Raw genomic sequence first — 26,059 nt, 5'->3', positions numbered from 1 at the left:
ATAAAACACACATCACTTATTCTCAATAAAAAAAATTAAACCGTCAATAGCATCGTTAAAAATACTTTTATAAATAACGCAAAGTCAGCTGATGGTTTATCGGTTTTTATGATTAAATTTTTTCCGTCATTTTCCGATCCCGGGTTTAGTTATTCGGTTCGGAATAAGAACAGAAAGTTAAATAAAAAGAAAGGACCAAGAAGTCTGCATGTATAAGTTTTTATGCGGTGATTCGAGGGTGTCGCAGTAATGTACTTTTATTCTTTTTCTTTTTCCTTTTTCATCTCTATTTTCCCTGATTTTTTTTGGCTTTTTTCTTATAACTAGTGTTTCGTAAAATATATCCACATTTGTACGATTCTTCAGTATTGTATAAGAAAAGAAGAACACGAAGAAAAGAAATAGAAAAAGAGTGAGTTTTTTTATTTTATTTTGTTTCAGTGCCACGTTTGTACGGTGACAAGATTCCCACGAGAGTCTTAACGCCAAGTAATAAAAAAGTTCAAAGGAAAATTGTTCTTTACCACAACTTTTTTCGGACTCACGTTACTCCGACAGCTGCAAACATGCTCGCTATGGTAATTATTATTAATTATTACTATTACTGTTTATCGTTTTTCGATTGGTGGGGGAGAGGCCCGAGGTCTTACGGAGTTTTCGGAAATTTTTTTATAAAATTCAAGCTTCCAGAAGAGGGAGAGACTTTCAGAGTAATGGAGAAATTTTTTTCAGTCTTGACAAAATTAAGAAACATGCGAGTTGTGTAAAATTTAAGTGGATAAAAAAAAATTTTTACGAAAACTGGAATTGATTTTTGAAAAATTGTTCACAGAAAAATTTTGAAAATTGAAAAAATTAAGAATTGGATTAAATTTCATACTTCAAAATGCATTTATTAATTTTTTTATCACAAAAATTTTTCTTGAACAATAATTTGAACCCTATTGCGGAAGCTCTGAATGTTAAAAATTCATCTCGGGGATTTTAATGACTGGCAGAAAAAAATGGTAACAAAAAAGTAAAATATATGGAGGGTATTCAACTGTTAAGCATAAAAAATGTGAAATAAGTTTGTGGGCGTTTATTTATTTATCTTTTTTCCGTTCTATTGAAGGAGATTTTTTTATATAAGAGCTTACAAAAGCTTGGCACGGTCATTGACACTGTTCTTCTCGGGCTTGTCATAATAATTGTATCATGAGGCGTGAAAGTGTCGAACAACTCGGGTGAATAAACGAGTGGACAAGCTCTTTTTTTACTCCCCTTTTATTAAATGTTCTATATCCCAACATATTATATTTATATATATCCACGTCAAAGTACTTTGATTGCTTTTTTTCTTTTTCCAATCTGTCTCCGGTCTTCGTGTCCATGTCCGCGTCCGCGTCCGAGTCAATAGCCAACGTGATCAATAAAACTTCATGTTTAATTTTTTTTTTTTCAAATAAATTTATAAATATTTGTCGTACGCGAGGTATCTGTCGGTGTTAAATTTCAAAAAGATTTATATTGAGTTTTTTTTATTTAAATGTTTCAGAAATGGCACAGTGGAGCAGCCAAAGCAGCGCAAAGATGGGCCGAGGCCTGCTATGCACTCACACATGACAATGCCACGGGATTGCATATCGACGCGTTTGGTAGCTGCGGACAAAATATATTTATTTCAACAGCTCAAGTTCCTTGGTAAGTTCAAATTTTTTTTTAGTGTCAAAAAATTTTTTACGCGGCCCATTTTACCCTGTATTAGAATTTTTTAATAACGAATTTGAATTGACATCAAATAATTTTATTGGAAGTAAAAGTTTTCTTTTAAACTGAAGTATTTCAGATTTCTTAGAAATAAAAATAAATTTCATCTTACGCGTATCAAATAGTACATGTATATATTCATATCAAATATATGTCAAACGATTGAAATCCGCGCAAATATTATTCTTTAATAGGTTAAAAATGGCGAGGTTGCGATAAGAAAATAACCGAGAAAACGGGAGCAAATCTGTGAGCTTCCGTCTCGCGTTTCGGGTCATTGGTTTTTCTTTCTTTCCACGAGTTACGATACCTGGGAGTATTCTTTAGTTGAGAAAAACTACTGGTATTTTTTATCTGTAAAAAATACCGCCAGTTTCAAAGATAAAATATCATAGAAGAGCAGCAGTCATTGTTTGTATTTTTTAAAACTTTTTTGACGAGAAGAAAAATATAAAAGCCAAGGATTTGTTAAGTCAGTGAAACTTGTAAATCTTAATGTTTGATGACGTCTTAGTATTAATTATAATAAGTGGAGCTTTGCATCTTGCAAGTTTGGTAGTTTTACATCTGAAGTCACGCAGAGCTAAAATTTCCGGAACGTGACATACCGCCCCAGATGGGTAGCAGATGGGCGCGTCGTCAGGTGCCGCAACCTATAACTTACTCTCTATAACTCTTGTAAACTTTTGACCACTTTTCTTAGTTTCAATTTCAACCGTCCTAACCATTTGTGGTTTACTAAATAAACTCTAATATTACTTATACCAGAATCAAGAACTAAACTTTCACTCGCTGTACTAATTTCGGGAAATTCTAATTGCGAACCCTCTGAAAAGCTGAAAAAAAATTTTAATTTCACACAAATTAATATTTTTCCCACTCTTCAGACTCTCCACTAAATAACTTGGCAGGAAAAATTTCAGATGCGACACCAGAATTTTTTTTTCAAGCGAACTCAAAAAATAAACTCACTCGCTGGACTAATTTCGGGAAATTCTAATTACTAACCCTCTGAAAACGATGAAAAAAATTTTAATTTCACACAAATTAATATTTTTCCCACTCTTCAGACTCTCCACTAAATAACTTGGCAGGAAAAATTTCAGCTGTGACACCAGAATTTTTTTTTCAAGCGAACTCAAAAAATAAACTCACTCGCTGGACTAATTTCGGGAAATTCTAATTACTAACCCTCTGAAAACAATGAAAAAAATTTTAATTCCACTGAAATTAATTTTTTTTACAAACTTCAGACCCTCAACTAAATGATTCGAGAGCAAAAAATTCGGCCCGGGTACCTGATTTTTTTTTCCAAGCGAACCCAAAAAAAAAATCTATGGTTTGACAATTTAATCTCCGCTGACCCTAATTCTTATTCCAGTTTCTTTTTATAAACGTATAATGTAATCAGATAGGACGCGAATTCCACTTATTCAACGGAAGTGAGGTTTTCAAAAAGAGAAAAAAATAGCTGGAGATAATTATGTGATAAGAAATTTTTCCCTTACGTGTCACATTTCGCAGAATAAATATAACAATATTTTTTTTTTTATTATACAAGTGTCGGGCTGCGGGTGGCGGGTTAATTTTTTTTTTTGCTTATATAAAACGAATTTAACTGAAGCTATTTCGCCGGCGATAATATAAAAACTAAATGTCTTGGTATCAGTATCGTCTTGGCTCCATTTTCAGTGGGTACTGGTGCAATTCCTTGAATCGAATCACGTTTCCTTTTTCGCCGACGGTGTCGAGAGCTTTTGGATCTAATCCTGAGTAGAGGCGCGATTGAGAATACGACAACTTTTTTCTTGCCACCGATAGCTGAAAATAAAAAAAAAAAATATTTTAAAGCAAAAAAGCTCTTTGGCAATACCGAGTTGGGAGTATTGGGTATCGAGTAGTCGAGAGTTAGCATGAGAGTTTCTGATTTGGCAGTGAAACTAAATCAGATTACACGTACGAATGAGCACGGACTAAACGGTCGATCGAAATCTAGCGGATCGATTGATCGGTTGCTTTCTCGAGCGATTTGTATTGCCACCGAGTATTCAGTTCTCAAGACGGGGGTGGGAGAGATATGCGTCAGCAATTTATGAGAATGCGTCCGTCCAATCTCGGAAACTTCGAAGTTTAAAAGAGCTTTTACTTAACATTGTGAGAATCACTGGCCTGGAAAAAATAATCCCATCAGATGAGCACTCGGACGTCATACGAGACGCCATTCTTGGCGTCACTGCGCCAACGCCACCTGTTGACTCTTACATTTGACAGTGCCAAAATTTTTTTTACTGCCCCGCGGATTTTTTTTTTAACAAGAAATTATTAAGATAAAAATTTTATTATTTCAATTACTTTTGAAACTTTCATCTCGAAATCCATTAAAAAATTTACTCTTGTAACAAAAAAAAATTCTATTTCAAAATTAGACTTGCGGCGCAAAATGGACCGCTTAAGAAATGCCAAAATTTTTTTTTACTCATAAGTCATTCAAAAATTTTTGAAATCCTCAATTTTATTCCGTAAAAAATGAAATTCTCAGTGGCCCGATTTGCCCCACTTTTGTTAATGAATAAAAAAAAAAATTTTCAGGTTTTTTGCCATCAAAACCTGGTACCTGGAGCACAAAATATTCAAATACGGTCCTCACGCAAAAAATGACCTAAGTCAGGTCGGGCATTACACGCAGATGGTTTGGGCGCCAACCCATCGTGTGGGCTGCGGATGGGCAAAGTGCAACGGTACCAGAGGGCCACGCGGACAGCCCTACTTCAGTTACGTCTGCAACTACTGTCCAGCGTAAGTATTACTGAATTTTATCGCCTCCTCAATCCCAAATCCCGAACTTTTTCCAGGACATTAACAATGACCGCGTGCTAAATAACGTCAAGTAAACCGTAAAACCCAAAACGTTATTTATTGCCCAATTCTATTTTTATTATTCTTCACTCCACTCTACTCTTCTCTGCTCTGCGATTCACACATCACGGAAATGTTAAAGAAATTTTATTCACCTCCTCCACTCGGCAAACATCCTTCGGCACTCGAATCGATTTAGTTTTTTTTCAACACTATAAATATATAAAAAAAGCTACCAAACAATCTTTTATTCACTCTCGTCATGCTTGCTGAGTATTTCGACATCATTCGAGCTGATTCTTTAGCACGAAAATAAATTCGAGTCTAACTCTCGCTCTAACTCAACATTTTTTACTTTCATCCATTCTAGAGCGAACCTTTTTCTATTTGGTCTTTTTTTTTCTACTCCTTTTTGCTTTCTAATACAAGTCGGGAAAAATATGGGATGCAAGTTTGCGGGTCCCATAAAAATAACAGATGCCGCGGCTACAACAGGCTTCGGGATAAAATAGTACGCTTCAAAAAGACAATGCGTTTTTCGGTCTCGTTTTTCATTTATATCTGGCGACAGATCTTCGGATCCACAGTTTACAGAGTAGAGTTGAGGTTCTTGCAAAGACTCACGGCCAAACGACCGTGAGGTCATACTATGCATCGTAAATTCATAAATTTAACGCTATTTATCTTTGTACTCGAGACATATTTTTATTTATGCATTGAAGACTTATTTTCAGACATTTATTTACGTATCACCAAACACTTGATTACTCTAAAAAATATTTTATTCTTATTATCAAAATTTTGTTTTTTTTTATTTCAAAAAAATTGAGGGCATAATTTGCAAAATTTTTATCTCAAAAAAATGCCGGTACGAAAGTTTAAAAAAATTTTTCCGCAGCTCGAAATTTGAATATTTGGTACGAGAACTCAAAATTTTTAAACCAAAAATTTCCATGGACTTGAAAAAATGGATTTTTTGAAATTTTTCGTATATTTTTCTTGAACTGCACCTCGAATTCGTATTTCTAAAAATTTCAATCGAAATTTTTCAAAACGGACAATTAAAAAAAATTTTCTGACCTGATATATTAAGAAAATTTTTGAAAACTGACATTTTCGGGTCGAAAAAATTTATTTCGTTGTCGAATTCGCCGAATAAAAATTTAGATAATTTAATAAATTGAAAGTCTATTAAATTAAATTTTTCCCTCGGGAAAATAATTATTTTCAATGAAGCTCTTTGTTATTACCGACAAGAAATTTATTACTCACATAAAGCAAAAATAGTCTCGTGACAAAGAGGCATTTAGTGAAGCTTCTAAATCACGATTTAATTCGGTGCGCGAGTGCCAAATATTACTTTAATAATCTATAAATTTTCCAAGACGTACAATAAATATATTTATTCAGATATTTAATTTCCATGTATTGAATTCTATGAAAAAAATTTAATAATGGATGACAGACATGAGATTGTAAGAAAAATAAATAAAGTGATGGATGATAAAAAAAGGGAATTTATGTGCCTGAAATCGGTAGATCGATCGACGGGTGACTTTTGTACTGCGGTAAACTGTCACCGAGTCTTCCTTCCGTTTTTATCGCCGAGAAAATGCCGGAAGCCGCAGAAACGTGATACCGTAACTGGTTATCGAGAAAAATATATGAAAAAGTTTGAGAAAAATAAATGCAACTACCGATCAAATCAACAGCATTCTTCTCGGTGACATTTCTTAACTCGAGACATTGGAATTTTATTCTGAGACATAAACGAGCTTTTTTTATTTTTTATCGGTTTATGTGAACTCTGACTTTACTATTTTAAGACAAAGTATTTTTATAATTTTTATTCATTCACTGTCTCGATTATTTCTGATCTTCACACTTTCCTTTCAGTTCAAATTCTGTGTAAACTATTGAATTTACAGAAAAAGTCATGCTGACTTTTTTGTAGGAAAATTCATTTCCTATAAAAAAGCCAAGGAGTATCTTTGCCGTATTTTCAATAGTTAGCTCAGAATTTGAATTTTACGACGCGCGAATTTTTTTGAATTCGAAATTTTGACTTTTTCATAAACGGGGACTTTTAAATCAAATTTCTGACTTATTTATCAAAGATACGATAAAAATGTATAGAAATAAACTTGTAGAAAATTTAATTTGCTACAAAAAGTTATTCTGTCATTTTTTTTTTAAACTTGATAATTTATAAGTTATTTAAATTTAAAGATTGACTGAAATTTAATTAATGTTTTTTTTAAATAATAATAACTTAGTGTAGAAGTTTTAAGGAAAAAAAGTCCTCGTTCGATGGAAAAAGAGAATTGATTAATTTAGAGACAGAAAAACTGAATGAAAGCTTAACAATGGAAAACTTTTTTCCGCTAATTAAACATTAATATAAATTAGATTTTAATTACTGAGTGAAAAATCTTCAAAATACGACGGTCAATTTTTCAGCGGTACGTTTTTTTTTTTTTTATAATTTTAATAAATAACGAGTATAGAATAAAGTTATAATCCAGATTTTTCTAGGTAAAAATTAAATTTTAAAACGAACTAGACACTCATAAACTTTAATACTCATGACACGCACAGTTAGCAGTAAATTTAAAGTTTAATAAAAAAATTTCACCCGCAATCTCATTCCGAGTATCTTACATTCATAATATATTAAATTATGTAATAAAATTCACGGGATTGTCGACAAGTTTTGCGCGGTCAATTATAAATTCCGCTACTAAATAATTATTTTAATAATTAAATTAACAGTCGGAAACTTAACTCGAATTTTTTTAAAATTAAATGAAACAAAATAATGGAGAAATTAAATTTTATTTGTGAAAAGTTTGTTCGTAAAATGACAATTAAATATCAAGTAGTTAGTGCTTAGTATTAAGTGATTGGTAATTGAATAATTAACGAATTTGTTATTTTATTAGGGGTAATTATCCAGATCGTCTTGGTACGCCTTACAAAGCGGGGGCTCCGTGCAGCAGCTGCAAGGATCATTGTCGGGTTGGTAAACTCTGCAAGAATTCTTGTCCCTGGGCTGACTTGTGGGCTAATTGCCGACAACTTTACGAAACGTGGCCGAACTGGCTCTGCGAAAGTGACACACAGCAGGGACATGAGCGTCGTCAATTTTGTCGAGCAACTTGCAGATGCCGGGACAAGATTGTGTGAACTCCGATGTCCAAATCCACCACCGGCAGTGATAATTTTATTTAATCTCTAAATTATTCATTAATTAATATATTAGCATGTATGTGAATTCTGTCATGCAGTACAAAAGTTCAAACGTTGCCCCAATGGAATTTTTTAAAAAAACTTTCAATAAAAATGCACACCAATTTTTTTTACCAACTTTCAGAATGGATTTTAGTCGAAATTTTTCACCCGGGCTACAGACAACTTACTTCTGAATACGTAGAAAAAAAAATTATTTCATTCGGCCGAGTAGTTCTCGAGTTACAGAGAATCCGTAAATCCGTACGTTAAAATGTACGGATGTACGGATTCAATTTTCCCGGTTAAATATCAACGGATTTCATTGGAATTTTTTTTGAAGTTGTTTATTAGGGTGTCCTCTGTTGACTGGCTTACATTTTTTATTATTTCGCGTTACTGGAAAAATTATACAGATGGAAATTCGCCGCACGGGCAGTTGGGGTGTGCAACTTTATTTTTTAAAAAAATGTGTTTATTTTCGGGAGATTGTCAAAATGTAGGAAAAAGAATAAAAAAAAATGTATAATGTATTTAAATATTTAAATAATGTAGTTGATATTTGCATATAACGTATAAAGGGTACATGAGAGCCGAGTGTTATATGATACTGTTAGAGTGAAAATTCCCTTGGGGCATGGAAATCGGGAGCGAGATTTTTTGATATTTGTAAACGATAAACTGTCTGTATTTTATGCATGCAATCTGTACATAAAGTAGAGAGCTATATATATATATATATATATATATATATAAATATATATACGCATTATCAAAGTGCTACTTCTCCGTGCTCTGTATAAAGTTTAATGAAAAACTTGTTTGCTACTTTATTTTTATTATCGTATATTCAAATTCTTATATATACATACTTATATAAATACATACATACTTAATAATAATATATATTTATGAAATAATATTTAACTCGAGTTTAAATTACGGTGCTCTTTATTTTAATTTACTGCGGATAATGTTTTGGGTAAAAATCATGGTGGCCATTTTTGAAAATAGAGAGGGGGCAAAATGGATCATTTGAAATTTTTCAAAATTCCGGAACATTTTTTTTAATTTTATCTTTTTTTTCTCCGACCCATTTTACCCCCATTTCATTTTAATGGCCCGATTTACCCCTTACTAAATTTGTGAAAAAAAAAAAATTAAGACATTTTATTCTCTGAGCAGTTTATCGTTTTGTAGCTGCATCGAACTTGAGTGAATATATAATATATATAAATATATATCTAGTTAATTTAATTTGAAATTATCTAAGTGATAAATGTGTTACAAACGTATAAATATAAATATATATATTAATAAATGAAAAATGTAAAATATTTGTCGATAAATAATTTTAATTATTAAATTAAAGTGGTGAAAAAATGTATTTTAATTGAATAAAAATTAAAATTATTAATAACTATTATTAAATGTGAAAAATGTTTAAAATTAGATAAATTAGATGTATAAACAATAAGTTGAGATAAAATATTACGCATGGAAAAATAAAGTTGGAAATGTGTTGAGATAATTATTTGTGATCAAAAATATATATATAAAGATAATTATAATTGGTAATAAATAAAATAAATTGTAATTCTATGGAGATTGTGCTGCATTAATTAAAACCCGGGAAAACTCTACGCAGGGATCGTTATTGGGGAGTGAAGGAGGCTGAGCTATTGTGAGGATAAGGGCAAGAAGAGTTCCTTCCGTCTTCTGGAGGACGGAAAACGGAAACTGAATGCTACTATCTTTTATCCCCGTCTCAACTTGTCCTTTTTCCTCGTTATGTCTCTTTGCTTGATACTCGAGAGCCCTTCAGAGTATCCATCGAGTTGAAAAATCATCCTATTATCTCCTTCATTTTTCGATAACCAACTATACTTTGCTTTGAGTTTCAATAATTTATTTTCTTTTTTTGAAAATAAATTTCTTTTTTTCAAAACTTAATGGCGGCAGGGAGTTTTCAGATGATAAATAAATACTCAACACCTCAAACGCGAACTGTTGAGTGCTACTCTACTCTCACTTTAAACTTTTTACGGATTCACTCCAAGAAAATTAACCCTTTCCCGGTTTGAAGTCTCGGTGTGAGCTGTATGGGGATAAAGCCAATCACAGTTCTTAGTGAGGCTGTGTGAGTATCGGTTCAATCGTATTAGTGCATGCATGCTCCCCCTCCTACTATTTTTTCTGCCCCTTCTCTACTAAATAGGCTAGCGCTCTCTCGCTTGAAAACGAAGACGTACAATCCGAATTAGGAGTAGGGATTCAAGGTCAACCGGAAAAGGGTTAATATATATAGTCATTATATGGGTGCTATATGAGCTGTTCTAGAGATCTGTCCTCAGAAACATACTCAGATATGATCAGATCCATAAAAAGCTCTGATCTGATCATTTATGATCATACATAAACAAGTATGGTTATATATGATCATATATGAAGTTCTATACACTTTTACGCCTTTATATATGATCATGCATGGCATTATATATGATCATTAATCATACACAATGCCAGATATGATCATATATCACATATGATATCAGATATGTTCAGATGCGATCATATCAGATTAGGTTTGAATTAATAAATGAGTATGTATGATATCGAATATGATCATATATGATCATTGATCATACACAATGTCAGATATGATCATATATGAAGTTCTATACACTTTTATGTCTTTATATATGATCATGCGTAGCATTGTATATGATCATTAATCATACATAATGCCAGATATGATCATATATCGCATATGATATCAGATATGTTCAGATGCGATCATATCAGATTAGGTTTGAATTAATAAATGAGTATGTATGATATCGAATATGACCATATATGATTATTGATCATACACAATGTCAGATATGATCATATATGAAGTTCTATACACTTTTATGTCTTTATATATGATCATGCGTAGCATTGTATATGATCATTAATCGTACATAATGACAGATATGATCATATATCACATATGTTCAGATGCGATCATATCAGATTAGGTTTGAATTAATAAATGAGTATGTATGATATCGAATATGACCATATATGATGACTGATGACCATTATTGATCATACACAATGTCAGATATGATCATATATATGACGTATATGATCACATTAGATCATATCTGATAATTAAATTAAGATATGGCCATGCATGATCATATATAAAATCCTAATTGATCATATATGAACATATATGATCATATATAATAATTTTTCCTGGCATTATAAATTTTGTTGTTTATCTAAAAAATAAAGAAATAAAACTTCAATAGAGTCAAAAAATAAAGAAGACCGGTTGTTTGATTGATCAATAAATTAAATTAAGTACTTTATACATTTATTTATTTAGTACGTATAAATTTAAAAAAAAACCGCCAATTTGTAGTTTTGAGTGGGTCCTGAAAATAAATAAAATACTGGCAAGGAATAGTGAATTGTTAAATAAACAAGGGTGTTAGCATTGTTAAATTGGCGGAAATGTATTCGAGCTTTTTGTCGGGCAAGCAGGGATATAGTGTTTCAAGACAGGGATGCCCGCCTCGGAGGCCGGAAGATAAAAGATATATATTTACTTGTAAGAAAACGGGTGCCGTAGCACAGAAAGATATGATCCGGTTTATTATTACGTATTATGTACGTATACGTTGGGAACTAGTGCAGAATATCCAGTTATCAAATTGTCTCCTTGTTTTTTAACAAGCTCTCTTAATATTTAGTGGTGTTATGAGGTTACTACTTTTTTCACAATAATTCTACCGAGTCTGAGCCCGAAACTGTGTCAGCGAATTTACGAATCTAATTTTATTCAAAAATATATTAAAACATTATTCATAACGGGAGTAAATATACATTTAATTAGACTTTGTTGCTAGTCATTCGAAAGGAAATTTTATTTCCTACAATTTTCCTTTCCATAAAAATTACCGTAGCATCAATAATTTCGAAGCTACGGCCGTTTTAAATTTTTGAAAAAATATTTTTGAATCATTATGAAAATTATATGAATGTTCAAACGGCTATAACTTCAAAACGATTGACTTTACAGAAATTTTCAATGAGACCAAAGTTGTAGGAAATTAAATTTCCTTTCTAAAAAACATAAATAAAGCCTATCTATCTCAAATAGTTACCGAGATATACCGAGTTAAAGTTCAAATACATAACCAAGAGCTTCACTGATATTCAAAAAAATCAAAATTTTTATTCATATAAATTAGTATGCATAAACTAAATTCAACATTGGGTCTCAGAGAACAGTAGATAATAGCGACAGGGTATTTACAGTCGAGTAAACGCAGTCTGGTACAATGTTATGATGAAGATTTGAAAATGCGTTGATGAAGCTGAGATTAGTGAAGGCAAATACCATTCGTTGAAGATCCCTGGATTGAAGGGGATTCCAAAAAGCCCTGCTGGGTACACATTCCGTCTGCTGTTGCTTCGATAGAGTTGGAAACTAACAATTTATGTCAGCTACTTATTCCTATATAATTAAACCTTAACGTATGCAAAAGTGCTCAGATTCTCTCCCAGCACATACGCATGTTAATTTATCAGTACATCTCGGAGTTAACGCTGCTGAGAGTAATCACATTACATTATTTAAGTACGTTCTCGTTGCTGAGTACTGCTGCAGAAATTACCACTGAGAAAATACTTGGGAAGCCATTTCATGCAACTGAACTTACTCCTGTAATTTCTTATTCTTCTCCACTTCATTTTTTTTTTCTGTGGCTTTAAAAGTAATTAAACTTTTGCCACGTAATTAACTTGCGACACTTACTCTACTTCGTTCAAGCCTCCATCTTAACAAAAAAAATTTTTTCAGTCCATGGCAATGGCAATTTTTTGAAAAAAATTCAAATCATGAAAAATATCGCGGAAATTATTTTTTGAAAATTTAAATTCTGACTGTAGTAAAATTTTCAAGTGAGGGTACAATGCGGGTAAAAGGGACACCTGATATTCAACAAAAAAATTTTTTTCGGTACTCTCTTTTGCCAGGAAAAAAACTTTGACCCTCATTATAATTCCATTGAAGTTTCCGGATGGAAATGACAGGAAAAAATTGTGGCGATTTGAATCGTGCTGCTGATCGGGTCAGGTACTCCATCGTGTCCCAATCTCCGTACCAACTATCAGTTGAAAAATTAAAAAAATCCTCGGAATGAAGATTTCAGATTTCAGTGGCTGCAACTTTACTTTTCAAAAAATATAATTTTCAAATTCATCACCGTCAAAATAATCAGATCTTACGTGGCTGGAATATTTTTCCGTTACATGATAATTCTATGTCTAGTCAGAAAAATGACAAATGGAAATTTTCAAATTAACCAACAATTTTCCAAGCCCCAGAAAATATTCGCGCCCATCATTTCGAATTACAGAGTCGCGCAATATCGCGGGTCGCGGTGAAAAATTAATTATTAAAATATCAATTGCGCGAAAAAAATTTGCATATAAAATCGTGACTTAGTCATTCTATTATATTATATAATACAGAGGTATGAATTTATCGATGCATTATTTTTTTCAAGAGTCATAACAAAGTTTCTCTGATTATATTTGTAGTTAAAAAAAAAAATATAAAAAAGTCAACACACGCAACTCACGCAAACGTTACTTTTCTATATGTATTAGGTATTGCAAAAAATAAAAGTTATATATATAAATATATATGTATAAAAGTTGGTAGTTGGAACCTGTCATCATCGCGTGCAACGTTGATAGAATCGACTTTTAGGTTAAAACAGCCACGCGAGTTCGGACTGATTACTCGCGTGACCTCACATATAAATTACCCAATACAACAAACCCGCGGGACAACGAATGCGAGTTTGCGACACTCCCTTTGATCACTGGGAGACACCGGGTTCTGTAAATCCGATAAACATCATTGGCTCTGCTCTTGTTAGTATCAGACTTTGACATGTCCAACAATAATTTGTCCACGCTGTTAAGATTAATCTACACCCGGTTAATAAAATATTTATAAATTGTGGGAACAAATATAACTGTCTGTCATTAGTGTGACAAATGTTTAATGCACATTCATAATGCATAGAAAAAATTCGCGATTTACATGCACACTTTTAATCCCCGTTATTATTTGCGAACAAACAAGCTAGGGGTAAGATTTCACACCGAGTGTTTTTAATGCCAAATCAAAATTACGGACTAGTTATTAAATGGCGGATTTATCTAAGAACTGGTAAAGGAAACACCGGAAATGTGGCTGGATTCAGTTCTGCGATCTAGTAAAAAATTTTTTGTTTCAATTTTAGCAGATTTATTCTACCCTGAGTACTCAGAATCTTTTTGAAAATATCCGTAGATCAGAAATTTGAAAAACGGTTGACTCTATGGACCAACTTCAAAATTTCCCGCTGTTTTTGAAGTCAATCAACTCAACAACGTTGCTATTAGTAAACTTTTGAGCTTTTCGAGCTCAAATACTTACTTTTTTTTTTTGAAAATTTTCAATTTTCACAGCGGAAAGTTATAAATTTTAGTTTCACTATTGATGTGTTGGAATTCTTATATTTATCAGGGTCGTAATTTTGACTATCGCCGTCTATAAAAAATCAGGACTCACTGAGTTGTGGAAAAAAAAATTTATCAATGAAAAAAATTAAGCTGACAATTTTTGAATTGAATATTTGAAGTACCGGAAAGTCAAATTTTGAACTATCGCTCAAAGCCAGACCCGTGAAAGCCATAATCGTAATTAATTAAAATTCTTAATCTAAAATTATCTACGGGAATGTGTATCCTATCAATAACGTCGAATACATATCAAAATTTGCAGTAGCTCGGCATGAATATCAAACAGCAGAGATGCGACTCCTCAGTAGCTGAGCCAGAGTATATTTGAAGTGAACTGTTTGCCGAAACAGGGAGAGAAACCATTGGATTATTCAATGTAGCCATTTTACTAAACAAGCAATTACTTAGGTAAGGATTCTGTTGTTATATCTATCTCGTCACGTATGACAATTCTACCTATACTCCCACACGCTAAAGTGCATTAATGTATGGATATATGTACGAATAACTGCAGTTAGCTTTAGACGTTCGAAATGAATGACAGCTGCCAGTTCTCCGAAGTCGAAATTAGTTAAACTACAATATTGATATGTGTCAATTATACGTTCTACACTCAATTAAATCAGTTAATTATAGTTTTAATTAGATATATATATATATATATATATATTAGGGTGGTCCTTATTTTGGACATATTTGAATTTCTATGCTCCCAGAGGCTTATGTGGTTCGAAATAAATAAAAAAAAATATCCTCAACGTTTCAGGTCTCTATCTTAATTTTAACCCGTGCCGCACAGCGATGTAAGTTTCCCATTTAAATAACACGGGGTTTTAGGCATTGAACAATTAATTTTTTATTCCGGCTAAAGTAATTGTTCGAAAAATTTGAAACTCTGTAGACTTTATCCTTATATTACCAGCTACTCCTCAGAATTTTTACAGATTTTCAGCTACTATAAATTTGGAAGTACAGCATGATGAAAAAAAAGAAAAAAATTATTTTTCTTATTTTTAGCTAAAATTTTTTCAAATAACATATGAAATTACTCTGCATCCTTATGAGAAGTTCTTACTTTTTTTCATTCTCGCAACTAAGTGGGTGAACGGTATATCTTTGTTGCACTTATACAGTAATCAGGAACTTTGCATTAGTGTGCAGTAAAGTGTTCCTTAAAAGGATTTTTTGAATTTATTACGATCACTTTACAAACGGCTTCAATTGCGACTGAAAAAAATTCCCTTAAAAAGTTTGAGCTCTTAATTCCAACGGGATCACGTGCCTCAAATTTTGTTTTTGTGATTTTTCAAGTTTATTATATTTATTTATAGAAGCGATCTATTTTATTAATAAGTTATTATAGTTAGAAAATTGTAAATAAATAATTATTTCGATATTATAATACACAAAACTATCAACCTTTTGTTTATTATTTATAGCTCAAAACAAATAATAAACTTAAAGGTGAGCAGCTTATTTAAGCAAATATTGAAAGAAATTTAATTTATTGATAATATTTATTGAATGTTATACTAAGGCATAGTATGATTAGTGGCATAGATATACCGATCTCAGATATCAATTGAATGCATTATGTATTTATGAAAAAGACACAAAGTCAAATAACATAAAAAAAAAATTTCTTGAAAAAATCACAAAAAAAAATTTTGCAGTAACTCTTCCCGTTAGAATTAAGAGCTTAAACTTCAAGGGAATTTTTCATGTTGTAATTGAAACTATTTTGAGAGGTAATCGTAATAAATTCGAAAAATCTTTTTAAGATATACTCTACTGCTCATCAACGCACTATTGTCTTATTTAGCGAAGTGCGCTTTAATTTTTTGAAAATATTCGTTTGGTCATAAGAAAAAGTCGTCCAAAGCTCCTGATTATTGTATTAGTGCAACACAGATATGCCGTTCACCCACTTGGGTGGAACTTTTGATAAGGATGCAGAGTGGTTTGATATGTTATTTAAAACAAATTTTAGATAGAAATAAAAAAATTTTGTTTTCTTTTTTTTCATCATGCTCTACCCCCAAAATTATGGTAGCTGAAAATCTGTCAAAATTCTGAGGAGCAGCTAGTAATATAAGGATAAAGTCTACAGAGTTTCAAATTTTTCGAACAATTACTTTAGCCGGAATAAAAAATTAATTGTTCAATGCCAAAAACCCCGTGTTATTTAAATAGGAAACTTACATCGCTGTGCGGCAGGGGTTAAAATTAAGATAGAGACCTGAAACGTTGAGGATATTTTTTTTTATTTATTTCGAACCACATAAGCCTCTGGGAGCATAAAAATTCGAAAATGTCCAAAATAAGGACCACCCTAATATATATATATATATATATATATATATATATATATATATATATATATATATATATAGATTCATTCAATCTCAGCACTTCAACAATGCACTGGAAAATCGGGGTAAGATGGAATACCCAGAAATCGGAAATTTTTGAAATACCGAAATTAGGTTTCTACCGGAAATTTTATATATTTATATATATTTGCAGTACGATTATGATATATGAGATCATACAAAGTACTTGAGGTAAAATGGGCATTGTAAAATTTTCTAAAAAATTTTACTTGCTCGTGCGCCGGTTTCACTTCAGCCTTAAGAGCTCGAAAAAAATTTATCAAAATACTTGGTCGCGAAATTAGTCCTCAAATTATCTTAGATTATTATATATTTTGTTCGATAATAAACCCAGATAATCTGGGATGCTGACGAAGTGGGTCATAACCTTTCCCTTTGTGTCATCGTGGCACAAGACTCGACAAGAGAATCTTTGATCTGGTCGCCAGCGAATCTGGATCATCTTGTCTTTAGTGTAAAATACATTTTAAGACCGTCGATCGTTTTAGCTCCTATTTGTCTGTCGATAGCGAACTGGAATTCATGTTTCGTATAAACTATGAGATATTCATCCCGTAATTAAATCCCTATTAAGTAAACTATTTACTTTATTTTCTGTTCTCCATCCACATATTTCTTTAGATTATTTTACTTTTGAACCGACCGGTTGCGGTTCTCATGATGAATAATTCCCTCGGCAGAGATTAAATCCAGGTTCATTTCGGTTTAGATTAAATGTTTGTTTTCCTTTTCATGTGGAAAATTTCTCGTAAAGCACGCATGGAATGCTTCATAACCTACATGACTATCTATCTAATTAATTAGAAAAACAATATGAGTTTATTTTGGGCAAAAAAATTATCCCACTGAGTTGTGTGACTAATTTGTTATCAATTGAAGATGCAAAGGCGGGGGTGTTATAGAATAAAATCATTTAATTCTGATTAGAGCTGAAGAAATTGTAGTCGATACTGGAGAATTACTGGTAGTAGCATAGTAGGTACTCACTAATTGGAAATTATTAGACGCACTGTTGTTCATTTGTCTTCGTTTATTAATGTAATCCAGATACATTTAGTGACGTAGACTGTAGTAGACTGCAGACAATGAGGCTGCCGAGATTTACTGCAGTCTTAATTAACGCTCATTTAATTTTATTTATTATTTGACGATTCCTATTCATTACATATATGGATATTATTCGGGCTTACAAATTATTTTGACTGAATTGGATGATGCATTAGTTGACCAGTAGGATGTCTGTAGTGCGTCAGATCAAAAATTTTCTTATAGGAAAATCGAAAAATTTTGCCAGAGTCATAAAATTTTATTTAGAGGCTAAAATTTGGCCGACATTTCGCTGAAGTCGTAGACTTTTATTAGAAGAGGTCGAAATTTGGCCGATAAATTGACTCAGCCTATTTTCGGGTTTTCTCAGGCCGAACTATGGGCCATTTTTCAGCCTTGTGTTAATTAATCTGGGCCCTTTTTGGCTCAGAAAAAATGTTGTTATTACTTTGGCTTGAAATTTGGTCTTCTGGTTCCTAAAAAAAAATTTGAGACTCAAATTACCTCGTCTGTGAGGCGCAATCAAAAAATTGCCGCAAAAAATTTTTTTTCGAATCATCTGATGTTTTATTTGGCCTCGGGCGCCTACCGATTGGATCGCGTCCCATTTTGCCTCGGGTTTCTATATTAAGTGAAACTTCTATCGTTGGCTATTATGATAGTTTGCTAATTTATACTTTTATTGATAAACGTTAATGTCTGTAATGAAATTTTGACGTCGAACGGAAGATAATTTTTTTATTGGGGTTATTGATTCAATAAAATATTTTTATTGATAATAAATCTACGACGCCTACCAGTAGTATTTCGTGTCTATAAAAATAAAAAGGTCAACATTATAGTTAAATTGTTTTTCAAAGTACCTATTTCCTGGGTATCAACTACCAATCACCATTTAGAACGTGACGTAAAATAGTCATTTAGCTGTCGAACGAAAACATACCTATATATATATATATATATATATATATATATATATATATATAGTGAATGAGTGAGTGAAGACGGGATTAAAGTTACGAGAAAGAAGAAATAAGGTTGTTACGAATAAAAAAAAAGTAAAGATGATTCACGTTAAATGTAATTCGTAGTTGCAATAAAAAGTATAATAGAAAGAGGTGAAATGCATCTTGAGGTTTTTTATACGGGCGTTACTACTGAGTGACAAATGCACTAATCTAAGTTTTCCCATTTTCAAACGGACAAATCATTTGTTCTGGCTTCTATACGATACCTATGAGTTTGTTCAAGTCATTTTTTTTTTCTATACATATATATATATATATATATAGGGGAGGGTGGGGCAGAGCGGCCCCCCTAAGCCAATTATTATTTTTTGTGGCTTTCAACCATATGATCACTTTACTTTTGTCCTATTTCGAACAAATTTATGGACATTTTGCCAAAATTCTGAAAAAATTTTTTTTTTTTTCGTGGGGCAGAGCGGCCCCCCTTCAAAAAGTGATAAAAAAAATTTTTTTTTTCGTTTTTATTTTTTTTAAATTGTTTTCATCATTAAAAATGTATTTCTTTCTCTTGACAACTATTTTTGGTTTTATATTACTCGAAAAAAATTTTTTAAAGCGTAAAAAATCGTTCACTCTCGATTACCTTAATTACTAATTGTTATTTAATAAAAAAAAAAATCAATTCTATAATTTTACTTTATTTCAAAAATTTATCAACTAAAAAAAAAATTTAATTTTTATAAATTTTTAGTGACCAAATTTGCCTCTTACATAAAGAAACGGCCGAAAAATATGGAAAAATAATTTTTTCGGAAGTTTCGGCTGGTCCATTTTGCCCCAGGTGTTATGCGTAGGGCTAGAAATGTGGAGTTATAACAATTTTTTTTTAATTTGACGATAAAAATATGAAAAAATCACTTTTTCAAAATTTTAGGCTTGTCCATTTTGCCCCAAATGTCATGCGTAGGGGTAAAAATGCGCAAACATATCGGATTTATAGTAATTAGTCGAAAAAAAAAAAATTTTTTTTTTGATCAAAATTTCAGGGGGGCCGCTCTGCCCCACCCTCCCCTATATGTATATTGCGGTAAAAATGTCATAAGGGCGGATCTGAACAAAAGATGCCGCTGTAGAGGAATAAGGGCGTAAATTTTTTATTTTGCCGAACGATGTATTTTTTTCATCTAAAAGTATAAAAATTAAAATTTGTTTTTACGATTTGTATAAAATTCGAATGACGCAAAACACCCAGGGTGAAATTGGGCAGTTAAAAAGTTTTTTTTTATCAAAATTGTTGAAATCTCATCACAGATTCGGAGAATTTGAGGGAATAAAATTTAATAGATAGAAAATAAATTATGGATAAAAAATTTTTGGCATGTCCCATCGTGCCCCGGCAATTAAAATTATCGCAAAATGACGAAAGAACCGTTAAAAATTTATATTGACTTTTGATTACAATTCCGAGTGTTTTCAAATCTTAGTGACATTAAAAATTTATCTTGTAATTTCTAACTGTATTCAAATTTAAAAATCTGATGCCATAAAATTATATATTTACTACTTTTTAAAAAGTAAATTTAAGCTCGTAAAAATATAAAAAATTTATCGAAATAGTGACATGAGCATAAGTCATTAAAATAGACGTTTTTTATGCGTACTAAATTAAAAGAGAGTTATTTATTTATTTTTGACAAATATTTATGGGTAATAGTAAAAAAAATTTACTGCATTTATTTTTTTACGCTGAAATTTTTATGGCCCACGCTAGCATTTTATTTATAATCAAAAATATATACCGCCTTTATATCCTGCGTATTTTCCCATCGACATTATCGTCTACGTCTAGTAATCTAAAGTCAGGACAATAAAACACTGGATAAGTTTATTTACTTTTATATCCTCCTTGTTTACTTGATCGTCAAATAGACATTTATTATTACATATACATACAGAATACATCAATTATATATACATTTAACTCCTCAATAAAATATAAATTTATCGCGTATTTAATTTACAAAATTAATTAAAAAAATTTGTTCTCTCCAAATACTTCCGTCTAATAAAAAAATTTCGCAACCACAATCTTATCTGAAATATAAATATATTTTTGTGACTCATATATATTCCAAAAATATAAAAATACAGGTAACGTGACAGGCTCGCAGAGAAGTAACAAAAAAAAATAGAAGTACTGATGTAAAAAAAAGATGATTTTTTGTAACAGTAAAGTCTTTGTTGCCCGATGGAATACAAATGGCCAGGACTAGCTTAGATTACGCCATCTACGTGCCTGGCGAAAACACTCTACCCGTACTACGCCACTTACACAACTGCCACCAAATCTCCCGCAAGAAAATGCACCTGCCCCTTCCACTTCGCCTCCCTCCCCGAGGTATACTTCCCCCCCACCTCTAGCGCTACTAGCTCTGCAGTCTAGTGTACATTCGTCGTTATCTTTACGAGTGTACACTCCACAATTACTTGTTTCTGTATGAAATGTTTTAAGGAAAATATAAAAATGTCTACTTGTTTACTTATTTTATATCTCTGTTATTTCGATTTTTATTTTATAAATAAATATTTTTTTTTTTTTTTTTTTTCATTGTAAGTAGAAACGAGTTTTATGATAACATTTTATCACGTACCCAATAATAAATCCAACCCTTATCTCCGTCGAGATAATAAAATAAAATTTCATCAACGAAAAATTTGACATACTGTCAGTTTTTTTTTTTTTGAGATTTTTTTTTGAAAAGAGATTTTTACTTTATCGAATTCTTGGCGAACGTGTCACATCATAGTGACACACTAAATGTTGCACGAAATTATTGTGACGTGGATTTCAACGGATTTACGATATTACATTTTTCGTATATAATAAAGTTCGAGGTAATGAACTTGCGTCTTAGTGGTTTGTTATTTTATTTTATTTTTTTTTATAATTTTTTTTCGCACACCGCAACCTGGAGGTTATTGATCATCTGCCAAGCCAAGAGATTTTCGGAGCCGTTAAATAAATGTCGAGAGGCGGGAGATGTAAGAAATAAATTTATGACAGTATGTCAGGGGAAGACGAAAAGTTTATGACAAGCATAAGATTATTTTTAACAGAATATGCACGATGTCTTGAAACTTAAGCTCGTCTTGATTAAATTACAAAAACAACAGATTAATTATCTGAGTGGTTTTTCTCACGAGTGATATTTTTTTAAAAGTTTCAACGGCTGTATCTTGCAAACTTTGAAACTTACGTGATTTTTTACAGAGACCAAAGTTGTAGAAAATTAAATTTCCTATAAAATTGTACTAAAGTATTATTGTCGAATTTTGAATAGTTTATCCAAAATTTTGATTTCAAAGTAAAATTTAAGAAAAAAAATATTAAGCCCAAAATTATGCTCGATTCATCGATTATTTTGACTTTGAATTCTGGCTAAAGTATTGAAGATACGTGAAAGATGTACATGACCAAATTTGTAGGAAATTTTATTCCCTACAACTTTGGTCTGATTAAAAAATTCTCTAGAATCGATATTTCAAAAGTTATAGTCATTTAAGCAATTACCTAATTTCGATAAAAATCGTCTGCACTAGAATAGATCAATAATGGACTGAAATGTCTTGAGGATTGAGATTGTCGGTGTTTGTTATTCCAACGGGTGTAAGGACACGATGATATACACAACACATCTAGACATTTCCAGTAGGTCAGGTTAATGTTCTTGGTTTGTAAGCAAATTTGCGGGTTTCAGGTGGCCATAAATATATCGATGGCGTTTCTGAATGCAATCCAGACGAAACCAGACCACACCAGACCAGAACATAATGGAACAGAATAGACTAGACTAGACGTTGCCCGGCTCGGCTGTCTCTGATTCTGACTACTGCTATGTAATACACAGCCTGCTTACATTTCGCTCCAAGCTTATGTAAATAACCTTTACATAAGGGAATTAAACCTACCGTTGGCCTGTTCTGTCCAAATCGACTTAAATATATCAACTCCATCCTCTATAATCTACAATCATAATTTATAATTTCGTTAGACACGAAACGTTCAATTCTATTCCTAGCATTCGTTGTACAAAAATTTTATTCCATTATTATTTAGTAAGAAACTAACTTTTACCGTCCATTTAAATTAATACTTTTAATTTAATTTATATTTCATTTGATAATTAATCACTTTTATACTTGTCATTTCAAAATTTTGAACCTGGACATTTTATTTAATTATATTTAACGTATATTAATATAAAATACATTTTAATACGACTATTAAATATCCAATTTGTCAGGTCAATTTCATTTCATGTCACTTATTTAAATCACTCCATTAATTTCACTCAGTGTGTCAATTAAAAAAACTATTATCGAAATTAGGTCTTTTTTTTTTACTTACAATTAGAGCCCCAGTAATTCAGATCTACAGAGATCAAAATCCTAGATTTTGTTCCTCAGAATAATTTTCGGGTCAATGAAAAAAAGTTCAAAATTATTGTCATTATAAAAAAAATATCCCGTCGCTCAAACACTGATAATAAACATGAAAACTAAAGCCAGTGAATTATAAATTCTGGTTCAATGAGGCAGAAAAAAATAAAAACAAGCACATAAATGTATTATAAGTATTTATATCAACAGATTTATTTTATTTGCATCGCTTTGTCTGCATACATCTCTCAAAACTTTCCAGTAAACTCATTTCATTACCGATGCAAATACCAGTCCCAGCCCTAGTCCCGCTTCCAGTCCTTTCACGCATAACCGAGTCAAGTTATTTTAATGTATTTTACGTCCGTGAACGACTGAAACTACAACTGCTACTGGTACTGCTACTGCTACTTTGACTACAACTGTTTCTATAGCAGACTAGACTACTGTAAACTATAACCATTCGAGTTCCTGCATTTTGAACGGACACTTGGAATATCATTATGTATATCGATTCATCTCTGGCATACGCCAACTTAGATGCATTTGATACATATTATGGCAATACCTCGTTATTTAGTTTTCTTTGACTCCCGACACTGAATTCCACACTGAAGGAATTGTTTAACGATTTATAAACATCCGCTAAATTCGGTATTAACTCAATAGTTGTCACCGCAACTATTTGTTTATTTTTATTACAATTTTTTTTTTATTCTCGGCCCTCACGAAAGTTTTTGTCTGACCGGCTGTAGACTTTTCTACTTAATTTTACTTTTTTATCAGTTTATTTTTGTTTAATTAAATAATTTAATAATAAATATTCCAATAATAATAGTCATATTATTGATAAAATTAGAACAGTAAATACTAGATTTAATTTCCTGCATGTTAAATATATATATAACAACTTCCTCATTAAAATTAAATCAATAAATTTATATATGTGTACATACATATATATTTAGAAGAACCTGGGGCAAAATGAGACACTTCTATGGAGTGATTTTTTTTTAGTCTTAGTTACAGTTTGTAACAAAATGGGGCAAGTTGATCAGCTGAGATTGAGGCGAATTAGAATTTTGTAAATTTTTTTTTTTTCGAATGTTTGTTAAGTCGATTATCTTATTTATTAGTAAACGTGTCCATGAGGTAAAATGGGTCAGATTTGTAACAACAATTTTTGTTCATCTGAAAAATAGTGGCCGATTTTTCCCCGGTTTCTGCTATATATTGGGGTGAATTTTTTTTATAATTTAGAAGTGAAAATATATTTTTATGAGTATTTAAATAAAGAGGTTTAAATATGAGGGTGATAAATATATAGAGCACGTGAATTTTTTATGGAATGCAAACATTGCTGATCTATTTATTGCATTAGTAGTTTGGTGATGAAATCTTGATGATAATTAACTTTATTCGTTCGAAAATACAGAGGGAGTTGAATTATTAATCAACTGTTAGATTATTTATGACACAAATTTACTTTGTAGACAAGAAATAATTCACACAGAAAATTATGATGGGATGACGTATTTCGAGCATTCGCGAGATGACACGAATCACATTCTCGACGGTGTTACACCAAGGGGTCGAATTAACTTCAGGAAAGCTTTAATAATAAAAAAAATATCAAGCACCACAGTCGAGTCAATTTAAAGTGGCCCGACTTGTAAACTTAAAATTTTTAGTTCATCAAATTTTAGTCCTAAAAAATTTTTAAAAATAATTTACTGCTTCTACACTATGCACTCAAAATTTATTTTACCAGTTTTTAAAATTTTTTTTAAATTGTACCGCCAAAAAATTAATTTCAAATCTTCCTTGTCAAGTCCCCCCTCCCTTTTGCCTGATGAAAAAAAAATTCGAATTATTTATATTCATTTTTTTAACCCAAGTCAGCAGTAGAAAATTTAGCGACCCCATTCTGTCGTTTTTTCCCCTACAAAAATAAATCTAAATCGTTAGCATTAAAGATTTAAAGTGTCGTCAATATACGAGCATAAAATAGGTATTAGGGCGAGTATATGATCCTGGTGCGGTGATTCCTGGCAAGTAATAAATTTGATATTATATACGAGCCAAAGAGAAATTCCGTGGCCGCAGTGTTCGTCCACATGTGTAAACACAGCCCATATGACCGAGAGCGCGAAGATGAGAGGAAAGAGAGAGAGAGAATGACAGGGTTTTATACGTAGACGTAATGCGCTTGGGCACAGAGATATTGCATGAGAGCTAGTGAGATGCACGAATGAATAGTGCCAGCGCTTTTCCTTCAATTCATCCTGTCCCTCTTGATGGGCGTGACGTTTCTCTTTACGAGCAGCCACCGGGGTTAAATATTCATGCTGGTTTGAGAGGTCAAGTCTGGCAATACGCCAGTAGTCTCAGCTATTACATTTTACTACCGCTTTCCTCTGTTTTCGTGTCACTACTAGGAGTACCGTAGCTCCAGAATCATTTTGCATCTGTTGCGAGTCCCTGGGAATTTATTTACATTTTTTTTTTACTCTGATAAAGTTCATAAGTCATATTACGATTGCCCTGTTTGCTTTTTCTGGTTTATCTTTACTTCTGTAACACTTTCGGGTTCTGTTATTTTCAAATAACACAGAGATCATTTTTTTTTTTTAGTATAAATAGTACTCGGAAATTTTTGATCACCGGCTTCGGTAAGCCGGCACTAAATAGTCATTTATAAATAAGTACTCGAACGATGGTAATTAAATCAGTGCCATCAGTTTTTTAGAGTAATTTAATTATGACGAGAAAAAATTTATTTTTTATTGACTTTTAAAATAG

General features: G+C 31.8%; 2 protein-coding genes across 7 annotated transcripts in view; both read left to right on the top strand.

The window, feature by feature from the left end:
• The window catches only part of LOC130668169 (serotriflin-like), a 78,401-nt gene extending 68,979 nt beyond the window's left edge, over window positions 1-9,422 (top strand). For 4 of the 6 annotated variants that reach the window (XM_057470306.1, XM_057470308.1, XM_057470309.1 and 1 more), the window contains exons 3-6: window positions 442-578; window positions 1,538-1,683; window positions 4,339-4,545; window positions 7,548-9,422. In XM_057470306.1, coding sequence (XP_057326289.1) covers window positions 442-578; window positions 1,538-1,683; window positions 4,339-4,545; window positions 7,548-7,791 — 734 coding nt within the window. In that variant the 3' untranslated portion in view covers window positions 7,792-9,422. The remainder of the gene's footprint in view (window positions 1-441; window positions 579-1,537; window positions 1,684-4,338; window positions 4,546-7,547) is intronic. The other 2 variants (XM_057470303.1, XM_057470304.1) reach the window with 1 other exon arrangement.
• A 5,303-nt stretch (window positions 9,423-14,725) lies between these two features.
• The window catches only part of LOC130668095 (PH domain leucine-rich repeat protein phosphatase 1), an 86,364-nt gene continuing 75,030 nt past the window's right edge, over window positions 14,726-26,059 (top strand). Inside the window, exon 1 of the mRNA XM_057470167.1 lies at window positions 14,726-14,817. The gene's annotated coding sequence lies outside the window, so the exon portion shown is untranslated. The remainder of the gene's footprint in view (window positions 14,818-26,059) is intronic.

This window comes from Microplitis mediator, chromosome 5 (genome assembly GCF_029852145.1).
Source record: "Microplitis mediator isolate UGA2020A chromosome 5, iyMicMedi2.1, whole genome shotgun sequence".
Classification (NCBI taxonomy): Eukaryota; Metazoa; Arthropoda; class Insecta; order Hymenoptera; family Braconidae; genus Microplitis; species Microplitis mediator.
Note: the sequence above shows the minus strand (reverse complement) of the source record. Positions and strands in the feature narration are given on the sequence as shown.